Source organism: Plecotus auritus (assembly GCF_963455305.1).
Source record: "Plecotus auritus genome assembly, chromosome: 1".
Taxonomy (NCBI): domain Eukaryota; kingdom Metazoa; phylum Chordata; class Mammalia; order Chiroptera; family Vespertilionidae; genus Plecotus; species Plecotus auritus.
This window is the reverse complement of record NC_137770.1, coordinates 28,651,603-28,663,965: the sequence shown is the minus strand read 5'-3', so window position 1 is coordinate 28,663,965 and position 12,363 is coordinate 28,651,603. Positions and strand designations below refer to the sequence as shown.

The following is a 12,363-nucleotide window of genomic DNA, read 5'->3' as shown; positions in this document are numbered from 1 at the left end:
TGTTTCAGAGGTCAGCGCTAGTCCCTGGCTGCACTTCTGAGCATTGGCTCTGTATCCCCAGACCCTGAGGCAAGGTTGCATAGAAGGCAGCTCTGGGGCTCTTCCGTGGATGGCATCCAGCAGCTAGCGACCTTTCATAGTGTTTCAGACCGTGGATAAGAGTCAGACCCACAACCTGTCAGTGATTTTATCTTGCGACTGATGTGTTCTGTAGTAGTGCGGACATTAATAAACTAAGCTTAAACTTCCTTCATTCTATCGACTTTATTAGTCTATGCATTTACTTAATGGGATTACTCTTCTTGTTTTTATAAATTTTTAAAAATAATAACTTTCCAAAACTCAATTGCATGGGCTTGTTTTCCTTCATTTAGCTTTTATTAACTCAAACATGTCCATTAGTGACCAGAAAATGGTTAGGTAACACTCTAATTAGCTTTTCCTGATTCAGATTCATGCATGTACAGCTTTATCATCCAAGTTTTAGATTAACTAAAAGCAAAAGAGTTGAGTCAAAAGAGGTCAAGGATGAATATGACATTGACCATATCTGAAACTGCTCTAGGAACTTATTAACCTGTTCATACCGTCCTCTGATAGAAATGCCTAATGTAGGATATTATTACTTATCTCTATCTTTTCAAAGCAGCTTAGAAGAATATTCTTAGCATCCCTCAATTATTCAAAGTCTTCTTATCATCTAGTTTGAATATTAGAAATTTTGCTTTCTGTGGCTTAGCATAGAGTGCTCACCTTCTTAGTGGACACATGCCACTCATAGTAGAATGATTTGGAGGCAAATCACGTGATTATCAAGATGACCAATATGATGCTGGAACGTACTTTCTAACTTTTAAAACTCTATACAAATACGAAGGGCCATTGTCTTATTTTCATTGCTCTTCTGCAAATGTATTTTCCCTTTAGAAATTATTCAATATATTCTCCAACCAGAGAATAAAAGAGTTTTTGTCATTTTTATAATTGTCATGCTGTTAAATCTTTCATGGTTTTAGGGTTTTGAGCTCATTAAAAAATATAACAACAACATTGGATGCCTTATTCTTTATTGAATATAGCAAACCTTTATTTTCCATTCTCTCTGCCATAGTACATAGTAATTTCAGATTTGGAAATTTCTTTCTTCTCAGACAGGAAAATTTCATTGTTTTGGCCCTAGCTTCATCTTTAAAATGTTTAAAACTGTTGCCAAACTGTTTAAAATCATCATTAAAACTGGGGTTTTCTAAGGTCCGCAGAAAAAAGGCTGGTCAAGCAGCATACATTATAAAAAACTAGAGGCCTGGTGCACGAAATTAGTGCACGGGGCGGGGGTGGGGGGTGGTTCCTCAACCCAGCCTGCACCCTCTCCAATCCATGACTCCTTGGGGGATGTCTGACGGCTGGTTTAGTTGGGCATCCCTCTCACAATCTGGGACCACTGGCTCCTAACCGCTCGCCTGCCTACCTGATCACCCCTAACCACTCTGCCTGCCTGCCTGATTGCCCCTAATCGCCTCTGCCTGCCTGCCTGATCGCCCCTAACCGCCTCTGCCTGCCAGTCTGATGCCCCTAACTGCTTGCTCCCCCGCCGGCCTGATCACTTCTAACTGCTTGCTCCCCTGCCAGCTGATCGCCCCTAACTGCTCCCCTGCAGGCCTGATGGCCCCTAACCGCCTCTACCTCGGCCCCTGCCACCGTGACTTTGTCCAGAAGGACATCTGGAAGGTTATTTGGCTGTCTGGTCTAGTTAACATATTATGCTTTTATTAGTATACTAGTAGATGAGGCATACAGAGGAAACAGAAAGGACTAGACGTAGAAAAACAGATGATCTTCTGGGTTGTCTTCAGTTTTCCTTTCTGGCATTAATTCTTTTAAAATTAGACAGACATATAAAGCAATATGTAATAAATGAATACTGGATGACACATTTTTTCTAGTTCATTAATTTTGCTTAAAATTGACTTGAAATGCATGTAAGTACATGTCAAAGTAGACATATTCACTTTAAAGTTTTAAAATGTACTAATTTGTTCTAGAGATATTTATAGCAAGGACCCTTAGCAATAGATAAGTTCTTCATACTCAAGACCTGTCTTTGAGAGTTCATTTACGGTATGTATTGTAGTAATTTGTTCTCTTGCTCGAATCTAGTTTTTTTCTAGTGATAGTCATTAACATTTAGAAGATATTTTTCTTGGAGAGTTATATGTTAGTACGTATTTTTGCAATTTTTGGAAAGTAGTCTTTATTCTTCTTTTAGCTTATTTTTAAAACCTGTTGCATTTTGTGTCCGCTTCAAAATTAAGATCCTCCAAGATACTCCAGGTTGAAACTCAGGGCTCTAGAGCTTCTTTACAAGTCTGTCTGCAAGTTGCCCCCGTGGTCTATTCTTGGAGCAGCGCCTGAGGGCAGCGGAGCTGCTGCATTCCAGTCACCCCGGGGGTGTTCATTAAAATAGATCTCACCGCCCAGCCCCACACCCAGTGAGCAGTGTTTCTGGGGTGAGGCGTGGGAATGGGCCTTTTAAACTGGCTCCCAGGAGACTCTGTGCATACTAAATTTTGAGATCTTGACTGCCTTTTGGTTTATGCCAGAGGCTTTGCCTTGCAGCATCATTCTTTAAAATTCAGTGAAGTCTTTTGGTCCTCAAAAATGTGCTTGAGATAGGCTTGAGTTGACCCAGAATGAATGCACTTCTGTTCATTGAGCAGCCTTGTGGTCTAGGTCCTTCAAATCTAAAGTTATTTCCTTTCAATTGAACAGTTAACAATTCTCTTCTGTGGTTTCCAGGTATTTAGGGGCACACTGATATGTTAATGATTAAGGGGGTAGAGATCGTTGCTTTTGTGAGAAAGGTGAGAGCAGGATGCACTTAGTCTTAAAAAATTGGTGGACGTGGCCATAATACCTGTGTTGTTCAGTGTTACATTCTGGTTGAATGTCCATCTATTAGTTAAGAACAAAATAGTTCTCTTGATTGAATCAGAAATTTTGGAAAAGATGTTCTTAACTTGATGTCTATGGAAAGAATTCAGGAATTCGTGAACTTGAATAGGAAAGAATTTTACGTTTATTTTTGTTGGCCCTGTTGAACGGTGGTCATGGTGCCAATGCAGTGATGAAGCAGCATGGCTGTGGAATAGTATGGCTGAGAGGTGGCCTTGGGGTGAGGCAGCCCTGGGGCAAGGTCCCTCTCCAGCTACAGAGCTCTGCTTTGCCTGCTCTGCACCACTTGACTCTGTCTGGTCTGCTGTGTCCTGCTCTGCCTGCGCTTCTCCATTCCAGTTCCTTGAAATGTTTTCCGTGTTTTGTCTTTGGTGTTTCAGCTCCAGCTGGAAAAATGCAGTCTTCTGTGGAAAGGGAAGTGCACTTTCTGAACCAGAGGGGAGCTGACTTATATTGGATGCCTAAAGAAAAAAGCATCCAATGTTGTGATCCCTAATTGGTCCATCCTCATGCAAAGGAAAGCTCCAAATCTTCACAGTTTGACTTGTCCAAAAAGCACTCTCCTGATTGGTCAGGGAAGATGTGAATGAGGATATAGCTATGTAGCTCTGATTGGACAAGGAAAGTCTCAGTTCTGTTGGTTGAAAGATGATTCCAGGAACTCCTTTGTAAGGTTGGCTAGATGGCAGGAATACAGTGCAGGCAGGCAGTTCGGTACAGGCTTCTCCCTAAAGCATGGCTTACATGAGAGGCTTCAGTTTAGAAACAGCTGTTAGGCTCTGTTTTTAAATTCGAGCTCAGTTAGCCATTATTAATCCTTCTTGACAGGTATATTTTTTCTCAGAGTCCACAACCCCTAACTGAAATTTAGCATTTCCTTCAATTATGAATGGAGGCAACAAACCACAGTAGTTCGTAAAACTCTACCTGGGATTTTTATTGCCAAAAGAAAGGTTTTTGCATATCGTATTGTTTGTTGTGGTAGATATCCCAAAATATGGCATCACTACACCAAATTTATAATAGTTATTAGACCAACTGCTAAAGCTTGTTATATAAATCCTATGCTATTGCATCATATTTTAAAATTACTTTGGTTACTGAATTCTCAATATAATTGATTTCTGTTGAAACCTTATATATTTTATTTTATGCATTTGTAAATATTCTGAGGAGTCCATTAGCCTCACTAGACTACCAAAGGGAATCAAGTACAAAAAATGGATAAGAACACCTATTCTAGATCTTGTCTAGGATCTTTTCATCCTAAACCATCTTTTTTTTTTCTTTTTTGAGGTATTTCTCTTAAATGAACTATTTTTTCTATTCTTATAGTCATCTCATCATTCTTTTTTGTTTGTTTGTTTTTCACTGTAGCTGACTCCACTGGAACCCATTCTCTGTACACAACATACAAAGACTATGAAATTATGTTCCATGTTTCTACCATGCTGCCATACACACCTAACAACAAGCAACAGGTAAGAGATCCTTGTGTTCTCTCTGTTTCTTCACCCTTGTTTCATTTTCTCCAGAAGCCAGGGTAGCAAGTTTGTAAAATCTTAAACCAGAATTTAATGTTGCACCTGTCACAGCAGCAGGAAACTTTGTACACTGTGGAAGTAAGGAATAGCAAATGAGCCGAAAACAAATGAAGAGACACAAATTCTAGTTTAACAGCCAGCTGGGTGGCTTTGTGAATTAATCGTTTGCTTTTCACCCATGGGGATTGATGTTTTCACGGAATCTGAAGAGAACAAGTTGAAATCATGGTGATTAGATGACTCTGCAGGGTTGCAAAGAATGTATATGAGTGGGTGAAGTTTCATCTCAAGAGGCCAATGTACAAAGCAGGAAAGTATTGGTGTTTCATTTCCTATTGCAAAGGAGGTTTGGTATATTAACAAGTAGAAAAAGAGAATAAGTGTCAATGAGATCTCAGAAGAATGTTTTTTCTTAACATGTTTGTTAGATAGCGAGGAACATACATAGCAATTGCATTTGTGTATGTCATACACAGTTTCTTTTTAAAACATCTAAACAATGCCTATTACTAAAATGTAGCCATTGAGAAACCACAGTGCTAGGAAGTGACAGATTGTTTCAGAGCAAAATGGAAACTGGCAGTATTGTTTTAGAGTATATAGTAGTTGTTGTTGTTAAGAAATATTTAAAAATAAGTGATACCAAACTAAAATTTGAAAGAACCAGGGCTACTCTCCTTTCAATAGCTATTATAAACATAAGCAGTCTAGTGTTACTTCTGACCTTAAAATGGATATGGATTTTGTTATTGCCAGTTGTACTAACAGAGCACAGGCCTGCTGCAGAATGAATCACATCCTCTTTCATAGAATTTACCCAAACACAGAATCTAATCTAACACTTCATCACGTTAGCTTTGATTAAATCACAAATGTGGGTAATAAAGTTTTGCTCTTGTGATTACCAAAGTAATCAAAACTAGGAAGCAAAGCAATAAATCAGTTCTGACTCTGAAATAAACCAATTTTAAGATAAATTCCCGATCTGGAGTTTGTTGACAATTTGATTTATGCAAATTCCAGTTCTAGATTTCTCTGAGAGGAAAACATCATGCTAAGAAAAATAGACTTATTTTGACTCGTCAGTAGACAAAAACATTTAATAACATTGACAAATGATCTTTAAAGGGGAGATAAAGGCTTATTCTACCTAGTTATTCAGTAGAGAAAGGTAAGGAGGTGGTGGTAAAATACTTAGTAACAAAATTCATTTAATTGTTTATTTCAACTAAATGAGTTGAAATACTGAGCAGAGGGAATTGGCATTTAAATGGACAGCTATCTAAATTATGTAATTTTAGAGTCCAATCAAGGCAAGCGTATTATGTACCTAAATCAGAATGAAAGAGTAATTGGTATTATTACATATTAAGAAATTATAGTTTTCTTGCTAAACAATGTATTTCTTCTATATAGATTACTTTATGCTTGGGAAAAAAAACAAAGCAAAAAATGTATCTTTTTAAATCTTCTTGCAGTAATTTGTTTATAAATACTTTCACTATATTTAATGTGAGATGGATAGATAGATTTATTTCTGCTTGGGCCCTTTATTAAGACATTAATATTATATATCAAGCCATATTTTAAAGAAAGAATGTATCAAAAGACAATGACATCATGTATGCAGGAATAACATAATATACAGATTGTGTTTTTGGTATGTCTGTGATCCTGAGTAGATTAATAATGTTTAATAATGGGTATATTCTGCATGAAAATCAATACAGACCAGCCTTTATTTCTGTAACATCTGATAATACGTCATGTTCAGAAATGAAGTAAATGGCCTCATTAGAAGATAATTTGGGATGCTTTGAAATTCCTAAGGTTAAAAGTACATTTCCTGAGCATTCTAACTCCCAATTCTCAACCCTAATCTAAAAGGCTATTGTTTCTCCCAGCTGGCAGCCAATACTAGATCATTGATGTTACTGGTATATAGTCTATGTAAGTTAAAATCACTGGAGAATTGTTTTAAAATTTTGTTAAGTGCAAGCTTGTGCCTAATGGTGGATAGTTTAGCCCCAATGTTTCTCTCTCTCTCTGTCTCCTCCTCCCTTCCACTCTCTCTAAAAATCAATGGAAAAATATTCTTGGGTGAGGATTAACAAAATAAATAATGGTGGATAGTTTATATAAATGTCATGTTACTTTCCTTCTTACAAAAGCCTCAATGTAATAAATATGGGAAATACAAAATGTGTTTAGTTTTCCTCACACTATTGATTTAAACGTTCTAATAGACCTCTCTTGAAAAGGCATTGGCCTAGGATGATCCGGGTACCTGAATTTGAAAGCCACCTTTCCAAAACACCGTATAATGTGAAACAGAAGGTGATCTGAAGTACCTTTCACTGTAATTAAAGAAGCTATTTAACTTGAAATTTAACATGCCTTTAAATTCTTACATCATTCTGGAATATTATTAATTTCCACATTCCCAGCTTGTGACACCAAAAGTATATCTGAAAACACCTTAGCCATGTTTCTGCAAATGAAGCTATTTAAACCAGAACATAAATTGTGTTGTAATTACTTCAGCCATTCTCATCTCTAAAAAAATGTTCTCTACGGCAAGTTCCTTTCTTATATGAAAATGGAACAAAACTGTTGTTATGGAAACTAAGAATTTAGAGATGCTGGGACTTGGCATAATATGCCAGATATTGGATAGATCTATTTGAATGTGATATATAGATATATATATATATATATATATATATATATATATATATCACACACACACACACACACACACACACACACACACATATGTGTATATATATGTGTGTGTGTATATATATATATAATGCAAATTTTAAAATATTCATTTTCACATTCTTCCTTGTAGGGAATGATAAGACACAGGCTAAAATATTGACAATAACTGAGTACATTACCTACCGTAACATGTACTGATTCATAATGAATGTTTTAAATGCTCTTACATAAGGGAACTGCGAAGGTAGAAGCCAAGCGTTGTTATTTAGGTTGTTTGCTTATTTTTTCTTTTAGCTCTTACGGAAGCGGCACATTGGAAATGATATTGTAACAATTGTTTTCCAAGAGCCTGGAGCACAGCCATTCAGCCCGAAAAACATCCGCTCCCACTTCCAGCACGTTTTCGTCATTGTCAGGGTTCACAACCCCTGCACGGACAGCGTCTGCTACAGGTATTAATGCTGCGCAGTGGCTTGGTGGGCACTGGCTGGGTCACGCACAAGGCCCCTCCAGCTCCACTCTCTGAAGGGGCAGTGGGACTCTCTTACTATTTATTTTTGCCTTTAAACTGTGCCAGTGGATGGTTTAATTCACATGATGACGTAACCTGATGGCATTGACATTTCCCAGACGTGTTTGGTTAGACACCTGCCGTTTCCATTTGCACTTCCTCCTTAGGTGGTATCCTTCATCCATGCCATCTGGTCCCAACTAATTACTCATACTGCTAATTATACTTTGCTTTTGGTGTGGCAAGAGCAGAGAAGAATGATCATAGCTAGTAGAGAAGGTTGTTTTGTTTGTTTTTTTAACCACTAAATATTTAAAAAGCCCGAACCCTTGCTTAGGACTGATTCACTCTAACATTTCCATCTGCAACCTGGGAGGCATTTCCAGGCTTGGTTACGCATTTGGTGGAATTGTTTCAGTGTCCCTCACAGACCTAGGCTTACGAGTCTCAGAATCCAGGCATCAGTCCACAGAGGCCATGGCAAGAATACAGGAGGGGGTTGGTGATGAGGATAAGATGCTGGGTTGACGGGGGCATGGTGCCAAGAAGATGTGAAAGGATATTCCAGCTTAGGTAAGATGTTTCTAATGTGAATTCTTTCAAAATATGAAATTTTATCATATCTTAATCCCTAAAATTTGGAAGATGAGGCTTTGTTTATTTGGGATATTTGTTTTTGAATTAATACAGCCACCTCTGCAGGAAATAGCAGCACAGACTGGGAGTTGGATTGTGGTGAGATCCACAACTGTCTAATTCCAGGAATGATGCAAATTAGTTATAGGCATAGAGCTAGCAAGTTCAGGGAACAAAACAAGTAAAGGTTACTCGGGACTAATGCTGGCTGCCACCATCCTTGCACATTCCATAGTAACTGTGTGTTTGCGTTCTTATTATAAGCCCCGCCCTAGTCCAGTCACTTCACATGTATTCCTTCATTTAAAAAACCTATGAGGTCAGTACTGTTTTCATCCCCACTTTCAGATGAGCAAACTTAAGTGCCCGGAGAGGGAGAGCTTGCCTGGGTCTGCTGGTCCTGGGCAGAGCCGAGGTTCACACACACTGCGTCCGGTTCCCGAGCCCGGTCTCAATGCCTCACTCCCATCCATGTGAAGCAGGTCTTTGCTGCCCTGCTTGTGACGTGCCAGCTATTCCAGGATGTTTCGGATGCCAGCCCTGCGTGAAAACCCAAGACCAGGGAGATCTTGGTTTCCTAGGCTCGGGGTGGAAATGCAAACACAGAAGACCTAGGTCTGAAGCCTCTTCTCAAGAACTTGGCCTCTGAAAGCTGCGTCAGTTAGGTGTGGAGTAAGAGTAAGCGTAGGCATTGAGGATAATTGGGATGGGTAACTGCATTTGGAAAACACCCTGCACTCTTGAAGCATGCTATGTGCTGGGTTCATGCAAAGGATTTCATGCTACTTAGAAAGCTAAATCCTTGTGAATGGTTTTTAAGAGAAACTACCTAGGTTCCCACTCCCCAAACTTCCTAGTGACCATTCACAAGGGTTTAGCTTTCCAAGTAGCATGAAATCCTTTGCATGAACCCAGTACACAGCATGCATTTTCTTTATCTTGTTACTTTAAAAAACAGGGCTATTGCCGAAACCGGTTTGGCTCAGTGGATAGAGCGTCGGCCTGCGGACTCAAGGGTCCCGGGTTTGATTCCGGTCAAGGGCATGTACCTTGGTTGCGGGCACATCCCCAGTAGGGGGTGTGCAGGAGGCAGCTGATCGATGTTTCTCTCTCATCGATGTTTCTAGCTCTCTATCCCTCTCCCTTCCTCTCTATAAAATATCAATAAAATATATTTAAAAAAAAAAACAGGGCTATTACACATATAAAATTAATATGTGGCTTGCCTTTGTCTAAATAAAATGCTTTCCTTATATTTCAGTGGGAAAGCATTTTATTTAGACAAAGACAAGCCACATATTAATTTTATATGTGTAATAGCCCTGTTTTTTTAAAGTAACAAGATATAGGTAAAATTATGACGATATGTGACTTTGACCCAATAATATATTTTATTTACCTGATAATACCCCAAATATTATTTCAACAAGTAATTTTTTAATTTTAAAATTGTTGAGATAGTTTATAAGTTTGTGGACTAAGACTTGGAAATCTAGGCTACATTTTAGACTTAATGCTTATCTCAGGATGCTTACTTTTCATTGGAAATAATCTGCTTTTAGATTTCATAGAACTTGCAGTTGGAAAAGTAGACTCACATACTCAGATTTTTCTAAACATGCAAGCTTTCAGATAGGTGAGTTGAGGGTCAGTTTTTGGAATTTAATATAATGTAATACTGCTTGGTCACACTGGCCACCTGTGGAGCTCAGTAGCCACACGTGCAAGTCTAAACAGTTGGCTAGATGAGGAGGTGACACCTGTTTTATTCTTTTCAAGCCTGCACCCCACCTCCAGCCTGAAGATCATGATTTTTGCTGTCTTTTTCTTATTTTTAATTTGTCGCCTGGATCTTAACCCACCATGTCAGGCTGGGAGCCTTTGCAGGACACTGCACACCCCTGCTGGTCACATGGGTGAGTTAGTCTGGAATTTCCTAGTGGCCAAGCTTTTGTGAAGGTTCAATTCATTGCTTATAAACTGACTTTTGCCCTTTTGTAAATCCAAGCTAACACATCAGTTTGTAACATCACTGAAGGAAATTACAAGAAACGAAAATGTGATCTTTTCCTATTGTAAACCTGAGGTGCATTAACTTTTCTCATTCCTTCTCCAGCCGAGGTAGGCATGTTTCCTGGGGTACGTGGTGAGGTCAGGAGAAGTTTCAAAGCCCAGAATAAACAAGGCAACTTCTTATGTGGCCTTTAACGCTTAGGGAAATGGGTGTGAAGGGGTTTATTTTCTCATGAAAGGTATTATGAAGTAGCATAGAAATTTGTATCAATTTTAAGATAAAATGTGGGTCTTTAAATAATTTTTATACCTGTGAGTTTTTCTCATACCCCAGCCTCTCCCCAAACTCCTAGGGATATGACTTTATAGGCCTCTTGCATTAGGAGTACTTTGGTTGAAAAGTATGGTACTACATTGACTTACACTAATTTTATTTAATGTTACTTACACTAATAGTTATTACATTTTATTTAATTATTTATTTAAAGTTATGTAAATATCACTACATGATGTAATTGGACTGCTTTTTATCATTTAAAAGCTCTTGTTCCCAACTTTTCTCCCCTGTGAGCACTCTAATTTATTCACTGATGTCTACTCGGTGTCTGTACTGTGGTAAGTTTAAGAGTGGTTTCTTCAAAGGAGCTTCTTGCTATAATTGTGTAGAAGAATGTGGGCTCAGTATAGGCTGAAGTTACAAGGAGCATTTAATGAGAAAATGAGGTTTAGTGTGTGTTTCAAAGCACAGATGGATGGAATTCAGAGGGGGAAAGAAATAATGCCAGGAGTGCAGCATACACTGAAGTGTAGTCACAGGAAGGTGGAAAGTACAGTGAGAAGGCTACGACTGTAGGAAAGCTTACTACCAGTGAGGCCCTCAGAATGCTGGGCCGTCAAATAACACTGAGCACTGTAAACAGAGTCTTAGGACAATTTAGCCAATGTAACATACAAGGTAATCTCAAAAAGACAAGTTTGGAGCTTGTTGTTGTTCATTTATTTTTCACCAGTTTTGAACAGCCCTTGTCATATATGTCCTAGGTACTATTCTAGGCCCTGGGATGCAACAAGGGAACTGAGAGAGAAAAATCCTTTTAGTAGATAGGGAATGAGGCCCTGGTCTGGGTGTCCTCTCTCTCTGGAAAGTTTGCATAGGAAAAACTAATTCAGCTAATCCCAGAGCCAGGTGACCTTGAGTAGTAGACAGCTAGGAACTAAGAAATTTATCACTAAGTCTGTGTACTAAAACTTGTGCCATACCTGATAAGAGAGCCCTCTGGTCTCTCTTTTTTTATTTATATTACTACAATGAGTATAATTGTCTGGTCCAGTTGATGGAGCAGATTGGAAGCAACAAATCAAGAAGATAAAGGAGCTATTTCGTGCCCAGGATGTCTTGAAACATCAATAAATGATTACTGATAAGGGAGATGCAGAAAACTATTCACATCAAAAATACAAATTCAGTAAGCATTGCAGACTAGGGTCACTTGGTTTGGGAACAACCAAATATACTTCACTCACTCTGAGGGCCTCAGTTTGCACAAACAGTGAAAAAAAAATTTTTTCACCATTTATTAACAACTGGGGAATTAATGGATCTAGACATTAATTATGAAAGGCTGCTGCAAATATCACCAAAAGAGATAAATATGTGTTGCATAAGGGGAGAACACAACCCCATGATTGAATTAGTCCTATCCCCCCTATCCCTCCAAAATTGAATCTGAATCCAACCAAACCTCTAGAGAAGCCAACTACAGGAAATACAAAAGACAGAGGGTGCTTGTTTCAGCATAATCCAGACTCTGGACAACTTTTTTGTGATAATTTCTATAATAAGTAAATTGCAGGGGAAAAAGAGAAGTGGAAGGGAATAAACAAAAAAATTTTTAAGATGAAATTAATTAATTGCAATGTGTGGGCCTTATTTGGATCAATTGAGGAAAAAAAACTATTAATAAATCTTAGAATGTCTTCAAC

General features: G+C 38.4%; 1 protein-coding gene across 15 annotated transcripts in view; it reads left to right on the top strand.

Moving 5' to 3' along the window:
• SIPA1L1 (signal induced proliferation associated 1 like 1) overlaps window positions 1-12,363 on the top strand; it is a 438,278-nt gene that overhangs the window by 343,502 nt on the left and 82,413 nt on the right. For all 15 annotated transcript variants that reach the window (XM_080665396.1, XM_080665401.1, XM_080665402.1 and 12 more), the window contains 2 exons: window positions 4,330-4,433; window positions 7,515-7,672. In XM_080665396.1, the coding sequence (XP_080521522.1) occupies window positions 4,330-4,433; window positions 7,515-7,672 (262 nt within the window). The remainder of the gene's footprint in view (window positions 1-4,329; window positions 4,434-7,514; window positions 7,673-12,363) is intronic.